The following is a 13,349-nucleotide window of genomic DNA, read 5'->3' as shown; positions in this document are numbered from 1 at the left end:
ACAAAATTCCATTCTTCTTATTGCAGAATTTTGATTTGTGAAAAAGTTCTCACCACCATCACCACTCTCCTTAGGGTAGTAAAGGAATAGCACATTCTAACTCTGGCATCAATTTAAGCAACCACTGTGCAGACTTGTTATGGGAGACTGTGGTTATCATATCCTAGGCTTCACAACCATTGCAAATATGTGTGCCATTTATGGAGAAAAAAAACCCCAGTATTATTTTCTCATGACCAGCAGCAGTAAGTCGAAGATATACTACCATAGTAGTCTAAACAGGAAAGACACATGACCTCACTATAAAAAGAGTTTTACAAACTGGGTTTGACCTCCATCAAATTCATGGCTCACCAGGGAAGGGGAATAACTCTGACATTATAACATTTATAACATTATTATTTGGTAACCATGTAATAATTTACACATTGTTAAATGTGTTAATTACTCTTTTTTGAACTCTAATTTGAATTCAGATGGTGCTATTTTCTCCATGTGATTGTCCTCAAACATGCAATCGTATGGATACAAATATGAAAAAAGCAATGAACAGATGCCATCATTAGCAAATGATTCATGTGATCGATCACTCTTGCCAGGAGCTATGTTAGAAGTGCTAGTAACATTGCTAAGTGGTTGGTGTCAGTCCAGACTCCCCACAAGAACTTGACCTTCCAGCGCAATTCCATGCTTTTTTGCCTAGAAGATATTTCTTGTGCGCTCAATGGGATTTACTTTGCCTATGATCACAGCCTTAACTTGAAAGGTTATTACCACACAGAGCTTAATAATGACAGTTATTATGACTTAGATTTATTCATTCATTTATTCATTCCTTGATTTTTCTGAATCCTCCTCTGGTAATAATATGCCTAAGAGTGCCTTAGTCCCATGTTTTGTTTTGTTTTTAACAAAAGTGCTGGTTCCCATTTAACAGTTTGCACCAATTTCCACTAATTCCCCCTAATAATGTTTTTATTAGCATATACTTTCAGAAACCAGAATTAGAGCATTGAGGAGACGATAGGCTTAGACCTTGTTTAGATCTTATGAAGTTTCAAATATTTTAGCTATCACTGTTTTTAAAAATTACTTTGCTCTGGATTATAAAAATGAATTTTGTGACAGATTGAGACAGGAATGCAAAACTTTCAATAGCCAGAGGAATATCTAACTAAGATTATTTACATGCATGTCTATACACAGTTACTCAAATGGGGCATGCAGAAAAGAGTACTACAGCTTTCTGTATTTTTCCATAAAGGAAAATGCTACACGTGCATGGTATTTTCCTCTGTTCACAAAAGAAAGAGAGGCAGTTCCAAACTGTACCATGCTGTGGAAATGTGGAACTGCTGAGTGGCAGAGTGGGGTTTTTTTTAAGTGAAAAGCAAATAATAAATAAAGAATCACAAGAATGTGCATTTGTGCCAATGGGAATTGGTGGAAATGCAAATTCTTGTGATTCTTATTTTGCAAATTTATTAGTTGTTTTTCACTTAAACACTTTAGAGTATGCTATCACTAACTTTGTTCTGAAAAACCATAACGTACGGAAAAATTGTATACATAATGAAAACAGTTGCTGGGAAGGAATATTAAAACATACAAGGCATAAGAGACCTAGAAGTGCCTTTGTGCACATACCTGATTATCTGGTGTGTACATTATGTATCATATTGTTGAAAGTCAGATTTAAACCAATCTACTTTGTAATTTCTATGGACACAAACCTGGCAGCATTTGTGATTTATTACAGTGCTTCAAATCCACAAGGCAGCCTAATTTATTAAAAGTAATGTGCAAATATGGCCATGTTACTGGAAAAGAAAAAGGCGAAAAACCAAAAACTACATATGTTGCTGACAGTTTAGAACACTTTAGCACCCATTTCAATAAAACAAAGACTGTCTTGATAACAACAGAATACTTATTATTTACACCATTAATTTACAAAAAGTTACCCTTTGGTTAAAAAAAAGCTATAAAATAATTAGAAATATATATTCTAAACAGACTGTATATTCTCTATGAAACTGTACAACATTTTGGCAATAAAACTATCTGTATAAAAATGTTTTTTTAAAAAAATTCATAGCTCCATTTAAAAAAACAACAACTGCAAAGTGTTTTTGTTTCTTTTCTTTTTAAATAATGTCCACTTTGAGGTAGTAAAGTTTGTTGGTTCATAAATCAGTTCAGAAGATACTGGCTATGTATGCAACTCAGTGAACTGAAAAGTAGGCGTCCTCAAGTTTTCAGCCATCTGCCTGTACATGCAGCTGTCCGCATCAGGAAACGTCCTGTCCTTTCTATTATCATCCTCAGACTCAGAGTCAAAGTCCAGTGATTCACAAGGATGGTTATGGGAGGCTCTTGGTTGCCAAACTGATGGTTGTGTGCAGCTTGGGAAAGAATCAAGTTGATGTCTCCATATAGGTTTTCCAAATGTTCCTGAAAGAAGGGGGAAAAAATCTATTTTTGTACATATTAAAAATGGGCCAAAGGACACACAAGGAACATTTAGTATTCTGAACTAAGTTTTGCCTTTGCATGATGACTTCATGATACAATTAATGCTGAATTCTGATAGGTGGTAATAATCAACTTTTTGGTCCAGGCATAAGGTTTCTTTCTGCATGTCTTGAAGTGGAATTTCATGTGCATTTGGGTGCCACATACCTGGTGCCTCAGCCCGATCAAGCAACACTTCTACAGGTCTCTGGAGACCCAGGTTTGAATTCTCACTCTGCCATGGAAGCTAACTGGGTGACCTTGGGCCAACCACTCTCTCTCTCAGCCCAACCCCTGTGCCAAGAGGAAAAATCTTCAGTGATGGAACAAATAATTTTTCTTTTGAATTTTCCTTCCCTTGACAGGTCAGTAAGAAAATCAGCTCCCCTGTATCATGATGACACAGGAGCAACTCTGACAGAGGAGATCAGAAGTTTTAGTATCAGGTTAGTTTATTTTACTTCCTTCAGATGAAGGACAAAAGAAAGAGCCATTACGTGAGCACCAAATTATACTACTTCCACTGTTTTGATAGAACCCAAATAATAAATAATACACTAGTTTCTTGCTCACAACCAGCATTAAAACAACAGTTAAAACATACCCAGGAAAGTGCTACTTGTAGCAACTGAAGGCAGCTCTTGATTTCTGTTAAAGTCGCAGGTCTCCATGCCGAGATGAGAGTTTTTTAGTCCACTTTCTTCACTTGAAGTATAAGCAGAGGAAAGTAATTTACTACTTGGAGTGTGGATTCCAGAAATGCTGATATACTGGTCAAAAGGATCTTCGGGTAGGTGTGCATACAGGTCACATTCCCTTTTTTTTAAGCAGCTGGAATCATAAAGGTCTGTACACATGGTTCTTTGCTCTGGGATGCAGCCTTAAATAAATAAACAAGCAACATTTGGGTTAGCCTTGAACGGTAGAAACTGTCAAAAAGCAAAAGAAAAGTAAAGCAATTTCAGTTCACACAGAACATAGCTTACTTGTATGGTACACTTCGAACACATCTGGGCCACATATATTCTCTTTCAGATAAACACTTCCTGAACTTCCCAGGTAATGGCATAAAAATGGATCGGTTACTGCTTCCATGTCATTTTCACTGCAATTATCCATATGGCAAATTCCTTGAGAACACAGAATGGCACATATTAGTGGTTTCTTTTTATTTGAAATTTCTTCTTCATATATGAAGATGTGTTTTTAAAATTTGTTTTCAGCTAAACTTTTTATTCTATTTAAAATGCCTATTTTAATGTAGTATCAAGCATATGACAACCTGTTTTAAGAAGGACTGGTCAATAGGTTATCCAGTCTTAGTAACTCCCAACTTTTAGAAGTGTGGATAAGTGGACCATAGCACCTCTGCTTAACTTTAATGCAAAAGGCTGACATAGCTATTCCTAGGGATTTCTTAAGTGAATGTAGAACTGGACATGTGCTGGGGCTTCCCAGTTTCTTGTCAAATCCTTCCAAGGTTTCAAAGTCAGCTTGTCAATTGTGTGAATTAACTGCTGATAGAGAAAAAATAATCTTAAACCCCACATTCTAAATACGGTTTTCTTTGTAGCTCACTACACTTCAGCTAATAGTATCTGTCTGGATCCAGTCACTAGGTTCCTTGTCCATACGTGTATTTTTATTTTGTGTGCCCAAAGGACTCCACTCCATATTGGCCCTGAACAAATGTAGACCAAGACAGCCAATCTGGTAGTAGCAATCTAAAGAAGCAAAGATGCTCAGCCTTAGAGAACTGATGGGACACCAGAAGAGTGTAGAGTAGCTTTCCTGCACCTTGCTTCCAATGGCAGTTTCTGCTGTCAATAGACATGGGCACGAACAAAAAAAACCCTGAACCACGTGATTTGAGGTTCATAGCATTCCACGGAACCTCGAACCATGAACTTCTGACCTTTTCCCAGTTAGGGAATTGGATCGTGGCATTTCAACTGCCCTGCACTGGTTGCTGAAGCCGGTGCGGGGCGTTTGAAACAGACAGCCCCTTTCTTCTGCTGCCTGGGCAGCAGGAGAAAGGGGCTGTCAGTTTCATAGCTCCTGCACTGGGTTCAGCCACGGGGTCTGTGAAACTGACACAGCCTCTTTTCCTGCTGCCCGGGCTGTCAGTTTCACAGACCCCGCTCTGGAACTGGTGCGGGGTCTGTAAAACTGACAGCCCAGGCAGCAGGAGAAAGAGGCTGTCAGTTTTGCAGACCCTGCGCTGGTTTCAGCCCATCCAAACCAGCCATAGAATGGCTGGAAAAATTTGTTTCGGAAAAATGAGGTCCCACGGAATGCGTGTTTCTCTTCAAATGAACTAGCTGTTCCGTACGGAATTTTATTCCGTGGTTCATTTCCTGCGCATCTCTAGCTGTCAACCAACAGAGCTGAACCTGGCTATGCACAGAAGAACCAGATAAATACCCATTCTTTCTAGCGAAGGTTGGTATGTTAGAGTTGGTAACCCAGCAAGAGGCTTCAAGGAAGTACGAGAGAGACCAGTGACTGTATGATAAGGTGGGACAGGAAGAACTAGAACTCTAGCATTCATTTACTTTTTAGAGATTGAGCCTGTATGTAAGCCTAACAATCTGGATCTTAACATTTCTCCAGTCTAATGTGATGCCATTGGGGGGGGGGTCTTTTTCATGATGGCTAGGTTGCCAACTTATCATCTTGTGAGTTTATGTATATTGGGTTTATTTAACAAAATTTATATCCCACCTTTTTGCCCGCATAAAATCCCCCCAAGTGGCTGTTGGCTAACAAATTTAAACATACATAATAAAATCGTATTTTAAAATGATTAAAACCAACTGAAACAGCAGTGCTTCACTAAAACAAAACCAGAGCTAAAAAAATGCAAAGACATAAAAACAATTAAAATGATTTATTTACTCATGTGCATTGTATTTTTTATTATTATAACATTATTATGACTTGGGAAGATAGATCCCAGATCTGTTTGGGAGGGTTACAAGAGTGAGAGTTGGTCGCCAAGCAAGAGTTCTCAAGGTATTATGAGAGGGACAGTAGAAATGTTTATTATGACCTGGGAGGTATTTATATCCCAAAATGGGATCCATCTAATTTAATAAGATTAATAGGGGTATCTCTCTCTCTCTATTTCATCTGCCAAGCAAATAGTCTCTTCCTACTATGTGGAAACAAATATGCTTCTCACAGTCCCAATCTACGGAGAACACTGAGGACCGAGGTATTTGGACAGTGATATTTAGGAAGCGCTTAACTGGAGCCACAGACGTCTGCCTGTTGCAGAAAGGGAAAAGCAGAACTTCTGTGTCAGCAGCAAGCACCTTAACTGGAAAACCTGCAAACAAACCTTTACTGTCATTGACCAGAGGTTAAAATCTTGGCTGTAGATGGAAGATAAAAATGCAGAACAACAAGAGTTTTTAAGCCATTATATGGAAACATCCCCCATCTTCATATGAGGATAATTTATAGAATAGGTAAAATGGTGTCCTAATAGTCTCTTTTAGCCAATACTCAATGGTTAACAATTAGTCACCCATGTAACCTTTACTAAAAACTTCAAAATGTGATTCTCTCATTTACCAAGTTGCAAGAGAGTAGGCTAAATCCAGGAATGAAGCACCTTCTTGAGAGCTCCATTGTGAGGAAGAAGTGGGCAAAAGTGACTGTGGACAAATCTTTTAACTGTGAGAGGATGTATCTGGAATCCAGCCTAAGCTTTTAAAAGACACTTCGGACCACCACTTTTGTCATCTGGGAATGTAACAAACCTGAGCCTTAAAATGGAAGTGCAGCGCTGCCGAAAACAGACCGTGACCCTTTCCTTAGCAGATGAGTGGCAGCACTTGTCATCCATCAACACTTCCATCTCGTCTGTATTAAGTTTAAGTTTATTCAGTTGCATCCCAGCTGTTAGTGCAGCACACTTAGAAAATCTGAAAACATACCATTGCTGTCCCTTTGTTGTAAGAAATATGTTCCCATAGATGATGAGGACGAAGAAACAAAGTGATGTTGGCTTCCGTTCTCTGATGAGCCGTACCCATCCTGTCTTTCTGCTAGAGTTCCTTGGGATGACAGATAGCTTGGAATGTCAGCAGGCAGGTTTGTCTCATCTGGGATTAAGCAAACACATATACAAAGGTATCAGTGTGTTTCAAGATTCTTGGCAATATTTTTAAGCTGATGAACTACACAGGGATGGTTATGAAAAGTTATTTGCTTCTGAATTTCAGTCAAGAGAGAAAAATATTTCTGGAAGGAAAAAAACCTCCGTAGGGTAACCACACACATATTTGAGCATGCTCTTCCAGGGCCAAGTTTTAGTTTACACACCTGTATTTGTGATGCTGCACTCTTCATTTCTTCTCCTTGTGTGGTAGATGATGACCACCCACACAAGGGAAGTGCCCACCACACAGCATACCACAGCTATGATCACAACACCCACTGTGGCCCATCCATCGTCATCCAAAGACGGGGCAGCATTCTGAGGAGAATCGCAGGTAGGAGTGGGAATGACATTAAGGCGAATGTTGCCTCTCTCTGTCCCAAGCGTATTCGACATTTCGCACGTGTACTTCCCAGCATCTTCAAAGTCTGTGTCAACAATGATAAGCAACTGATTTCCGGCGGCAAAGAAATGCTTTTCAGTCACTACTAAAGTGCTGTCATCCTTGGTCCAGTTCAGTCGAGGTGGAGGGCTGCCACCAGCAATACACTGCAAGACTGCAGTTTCGCCTTTCGTCACAGTTCGGTCTACCAGGGGCCGCAAAAACGAAGGCGTTTCTGAAAAGAAAGCAAAATGATTATTAGCTTACTAAGTCAGGAAACGCCTGTTAAGGCTTTAACTCTCTGTATCAGCTAGCATCGATCACTGTCAAAGAAAAAAAAATTAACTGCCAGGGCATCTGATCTCTCCCTGGCAATCACATTTTATCTTACCTAATACAGTTAGTGTTGCATTAGCCGAAATACTTCCAGCAGTGTTTTGAGCCGTGCAGCTGTAAACACCAGTGTCTTCAGTTTTAACATTCACAATAAAAAACACATCATCTTCAGGCATCACATGCATGCGCCTCTTGCGTGCTGCAGGGAAGTCCGTGCCACCATCTTTCTGCCATGCGATCTGGGGCACTGGGTGACCAACTGCAGCACATTCTAGTCGTGCCATTGCTCCTGCCCGGATGGTAATATCCATGGGCATCTTGGTAAATGAAGGAAGCACTACAGAAAAGCACAAGGCAACTGATTGCACAATTTATCATTGACTTTCTTAAAGAAATATTTCACCTTCAGTACTGCAAACAGTAATTTTCTAGGTCAACCTGTACTCTTCTATATTTTTATGGTTTTTAGGGACAGTCCAGAGGAGATGCTTCAAAGTTGCAACTTTATGCCTAATACTGTGGGAGTATTAATCTAATTTTTGTGACTTTGGTGCATATAAAATTATGTGTAATCTCATTATGCCCACTCAGTTCAAGATCAGTTTAAAGTAGACATGGGCACGGAACAACAACAACAACAAAATGAACCAGGAACCACGGAACTGGACCAGTTACGAACCACTTTGTGGTTCGAGAGGTTTAAATGCCCCTTTCTGGCCTTAACAGGGGAAGGGGCATTTAACAGTTTAAAGGACCCTTTCCTGCCTTGCAAGCGGCAGGTCCCTTTAAACTATCAGCTGGCAGGCAGCGGGGGGATCTCCCGCCAGCTGATAGTTTAAAGAGACCTGCTGGTGGTAGGGCCCTTTAAACTGCCCAAACCCCAGTCCCCTTACCCCCAGCCCCAGACTTATCTTATCCTGCAGTGCAGTCCTTCCTCTCCTCCCAGGAGGGGCGGGAAGGCCGTTTTCAGCCTCTTCTGCCACCCTGGGGGCCTGCAGGGCGACGGAAGAGGCTGAAATCGGCCTTCCTGCCCTTCAAATGGCTGCTGCGGCGGCCATTTGAGGGGCAGGGAAGCCGTTTTCAGCCTCTTCCGTCACCCTGCAGGCCCCCAGGGCGGCAGAAGAGACCAAAAACAACCTTCCTGCCCTTCAAATGGCTGCTGTGGTGGCCATTTCCCACCCCTGTAAATACGACCCAACAAACCAGCGTGGAAAGGAGCTTCCACGAACCCTGGTTTGTGAACCCAGAACCAGCCTGGTTCGTGGGTTTTTTTGGGTCATATTTAGGTTCATGCCCATCTCTAGTTAAAAGTACCTAAGGATTATCCAAATATTTCATGCTAAAACCTCTGGATTATATGTTTATCATGGCATATAATGTAGCTTGCATATATTATCAATGTCAACTGCTTAAAACCCTTTTCGTCTGCAAAAAAGCTTTAGAGCTGGCATCCATGCAAATTTTTTAAAAATCCAATAGTCGCAAACACAATACAATTATAAAGTTGTGTTAACTTAAGATGCTTACTGTTCACTGTAAGTTTAGCTTTGACAGAGTAGGATGAGCCGAAGTGATTTGAAATAACACACTGGTATTTTCCTTCATTGCTAAATTCAATGTTGCGTAGCCTCAGAATGGTGGTATATTCCATCACTTCACCGCCCTGTGCCCTGAGATGTGCATAATTCTCCATTTCAGCATCATTCAGCAATTCACCATCCTTCTTCCATGCAAAAGTCATTGGAGAATCGCTGCTGCTGGCAGCTGAACATATAAAACTTAAATTGGAACCTTTGATTGCTGATTGAGTTTCAGGCTGGACTGTTATCTGTGGCTTTGGAAAATCATCTGCAAATATGAAAAAGGGCACAATGTGGATTGCAAGAATAATCACATCTTTTTTAAAAAAAGAAAATAGGAAAGAAGAAAAGGTGAAAGGTCAGAGCCATAAGCTTTTGATTATGTTTGAAAGAGTAGTAAGAATCTAGAAACAACAAATACTATCTGCAAGTGACATGATGCAAACAGTTCAGGTGGCAACATTATTGGTGGATGTTTGTGGACCAAGTTCCATTTAGATCGAAACCATGTCAGTGGTAGATCAGCACCAGGAAGACTCAGGTTGAACTATGAATCTTACTGGGTGATTTTGGGCCAGCCCTTCTTTCTCAACCTAACCTACATTAGATGAGCCCTGTTCACATGTTACAGTAAACACATTTACATCCTGCATGTATGCGTGTTCACTTTACAAACGAAACTGGGGACAAGTACTTGGATAAATGTCTGGTTTTAATAATATATTCACCTATACATGTATTGAATGTAACATGAGAATTATTCAAGACATGTATAAAGAAAAATCAAGTGTATACTGTGCATGGATTGTATGTTACTGTGGACAGGGCTAGAATGATGAAGATCAAATGGAGGAAGAAACTTGAGTTCCTTGAAGAACAATGTAAGCCACTTTGGGTCCCCAAGGAACACTAGGAAACTAAAGCTAACTGGCACTTCTCTGAAGTAGCCCCAACGCAAGTCTCACTGATGCAATCAATGGTATTCCTGTACTACTTTTTGCTTTGGTATTATAACATATCTTACGGTAGGATGGCAGTTTTGGCCTAGAAGGCATCAATTGCTGATCTCTAAATATCATGTGATGACCATATGCAGCAAGGATAGTTAAGGTAACAGATCAGTGAGATTATTGTTCTATATTTAGATAGTATAGCAAGTTTAAACAATCATTTCTAGTTTACCTTGAGAAAGTACTTCGCTTGCTGAAATTTATTATCTTTTGATAGCTGAGAGCAGTGCAAATTACATCCATTCTGAATTACAAAGGCAAGAAAACCTATAAGCACACACTTTTATCTTTGTTAATATACTGTTTTTGGGTTTCTTAACTTCTGTTTCTTTCCTGATCTCTAACCTGTCATGTTGAATTAGCTTTTAAAACCAAACACACACAACAAGTTGCTTTCATTAAGTTTAGAGAGGCACTGCAGTATTTTTCGCCTGCTGTGCAATCATTATAATGAATGCAAGGATGGGTATTTGAATTATGATCATTCAAATGTAAGATCTGAGAATTAAGTAGCACATTATTTCTAGACTGCAAATACATTTTTAAACGACACTTCCCATTGAGACATTAAAACGATAACCAGGGACACAAGGATCAAAAAATGTTTATTCAATTCAGTAAATTTGCTCAGCTCACTAAAGAAAACTGAATTTTGTCCTATTGCTGGTAGAAGCTGTGCAATAAGATTAATTCAAATAGTAACTTTCTCAATTAGAAACGGGGGATTTATTTTTTAAGCTACCAAAAAGCCATATTGTGCAGATGCTATAGTGGATAATATTACGGTAGCTGTGATATACTGCATTTTTGATGCTCAGCAGCGGAGTATCTTAATTGAAAATATGGCTCCCTTTTCTAAGAGATTTTGTGAGTCATGCCCAAACGCAGCATGACACCTGTTTCTTTGAGAGACTAAAAGCAACAACAGAGGAGTCAACCCATACAAATCTCTATCCTGCTCCCAACACAGAACTGCCATTTGCTCTGTGTGATAAAGCGTACAGCTAACTGTATGTTCCAAACCAGGGAGAAAAACAGCAGCTTTGGAAAAGAGAGCAAGTTGCATCAGGAATTAAGTTTCTTCACTGTTTTCTTTAATTTCTAACGGTGTATAATATGATTTCTTTGTCTCTCTAGGAAGGTGGTTCATGTCTGTGTCTCTGCAAACATTTGTAAAGAAGAAGATCACACTGTAACCTGGGAGAACAAAAACAGGATTCGTACCAATAATTCTATAACCAGTCATCTGGGTGGTCATACATAACAGATCTTACATCTGCACAGCTATCTCAGGGAATAATCTAGAGCTGTTGATGGGTAGCTATTTCTACTGATCCCGTGCTTCAGGAGAATTCTTTAAGCTATCTGTGCAAGATCCTAAGTGGGAGGGGGAGAGGGAATGCCATCACAATTGCTGAGGACAGGTATACACTAAGATACAAGTCGGAAACAACTTGAGTTTGATTTGAAAGCTGAAGTTCATTTTACGATTTTCCACACTCAGGACGAAACTGCTGTGATCATCCTTTTCCCCTGACAATATTAACAAAATCTGATAGATTTTGAGGAGGCAGGGAAAGAATGAAAGCACCTTGCTTAAAAGTCAAATATGTTTCCAACTGGGAACGTGAGACTCCACAGAGACCATAAAAAAGAAACAGTATTTTAACAACTGCAGTGGGTCTGAACTTCTTTAAAGCTACTCAAGAATTTCTTGACTTTTGCTCAATTCACAACTTAATATATAAAAGAATGTCGATATTTTTGCATGCCACTAAGATGAAGTATGCACCAGTCTAAACATATCAAACTATGCCAATGTTATTTAGAACAGCACTTAGCATATTTTAAACCAAACTGCATACACATGCCACCACAAACCACTGATCTTTCCTTTGTACACACTGCATAAGTATGCAGTACATGAAACCGAGTCAGTAAAATGTCACTCCCCATCTCAAGTGAAACCACAAAGTCTAAATATCTGCAGATCACAGCTCATAAGCAATGGGAAGAAAGAGTATTTTAACAAATATTCAGTAGCACAATTCAGGTAGACGACATATAGCTTTCAGACAACAATTTCTTACTTTCAGAATTTACTTTTTAAAAGGGCTGTTTTAACTCACCACATACAAAACCATCGAGACTGACAGTAAAGATATTTCTTCCTTTCAGTATCTGAGGGTGGGCACAAGTGGCATTTATAAAACTCTGGAAGTTATTATCTACCAGCCATTCTGGCAGCCATTTCAGCTGGCAGTCGCACAAAAGACTTGATGTGTTTAGATACCTAGGACAAAAAAAGAGAAGAACATCCAGGTCATAGGTAACAGAACTTCTTGACTTCACAGAAGTCAGCTTTAACGCAAGAAAGGATTTAAACTGACATAATGGAATAAAAGGACACTTGTCATTTCTTTATTTTCTTTCCTGCAGCACTGGGATTTCTGTGAATGGAGCTCCCAGCATTTTTCTCTAACTGTTACTCAAGGGGGAGAGAGGTAATCCCTACCACAGTGCAGAAGACGGGGGATAAGCCCTTTTGGTTTCCAGATCTGAAATTATCCAGAAGTGAAGGACAGCACTTATTCCAAGGAACATTATCCATAAATTAATTTTGAGACTAATTTTTTTTTACACATGTAACACTGATACGCACACTTACTTAGCAGACAGAACAGGGGTCTGCTAAATTGTTTGGGATACTATGTGCCCTCTTGCTGGTCTCTAAGATGCCGCTGGACTCAACGCTGTACATACTCTCTCTGCGAGTGCACACAGGAATGCTTGCTTGTTCTGCTTTCACTTCTGGGAGTGAATCCAGTGAGTAGAAGTCAAGAAGCAGAAAGTCGGTATGGAATGGTTCTGAATTATATACCTAAAAAAGCTTAATCTGTTCTGTTAATCATGCTGTCATTTTATGAGCATAGATGGCAGACTGATGAAAGTGATAAAAAAAGACATTGGGATTATATGTGCCCCCCAATAGGAGTTTTTGATAACCAGCTAGTAAGTATTTCCAGCTGATGCTGAAAGCTGCTTATATTTACTGAAGAAATATCCCAGAGAAATGTATTGTCCCAAAGAAGCCAAAAAATTGAGGGTCGGTATGGTATGGTGGCTAGACTGATGGACTAGGATCTGGGCATCCCAGGTTTGATTCCCTGCTGTGTCATGAAAGCCTGCTGGATGATCTTTGGCCAGTCACATACACTTGGCCTAACCTACTTCACTGTGTTTGTTGCAAGGAAAACGTGGAGGAAAGGAGAATGATGTAGGCTGCTTTAGGTCCCCACTGGGGAGAAAGGTTGGGTATAAATGAAGTTGTTGTTTTTTTAAGTACACAGATAACATCT

General features: G+C 39.7%; 1 protein-coding gene across 2 annotated transcripts in view; it reads right to left on the bottom strand.

Annotated features, from left to right (window-relative positions):
- Positions 1–807: 807 nt before the first annotated feature.
- The window catches only part of LRIG3 (leucine rich repeats and immunoglobulin like domains 3), a 62,944-nt gene continuing 50,402 nt past the window's right edge, over positions 808–13,349 (bottom strand). For both annotated transcript variants that reach the window (XM_054988442.1, XM_054988443.1), the window contains 8 exons: positions 12,120–12,283; positions 8,928–9,248; positions 7,456–7,737; positions 6,847–7,299; positions 6,459–6,626; positions 3,501–3,644; positions 3,119–3,394; positions 808–2,454 (listed from right to left, as the gene is read on the bottom strand). In XM_054988442.1, coding sequence (XP_054844417.1) covers positions 2,213–2,454; positions 3,119–3,394; positions 3,501–3,644; positions 6,459–6,626; positions 6,847–7,299; positions 7,456–7,737; positions 8,928–9,248; positions 12,120–12,283 — 2,050 coding nt within the window. In that variant the 3' untranslated portion in view covers positions 808–2,212. The remainder of the gene's footprint in view (positions 2,455–3,118; positions 3,395–3,500; positions 3,645–6,458; positions 6,627–6,846; positions 7,300–7,455; positions 7,738–8,927; positions 9,249–12,119; positions 12,284–13,349) is intronic.

Source organism: Eublepharis macularius, chromosome 9, assembly GCF_028583425.1.
Source record: "Eublepharis macularius isolate TG4126 chromosome 9, MPM_Emac_v1.0, whole genome shotgun sequence".
Lineage (NCBI taxonomy): Eukaryota > Metazoa > Chordata > Lepidosauria > Squamata > Eublepharidae > Eublepharis > Eublepharis macularius.
This window is presented reverse-complemented; position numbering and strand designations above follow the sequence as displayed.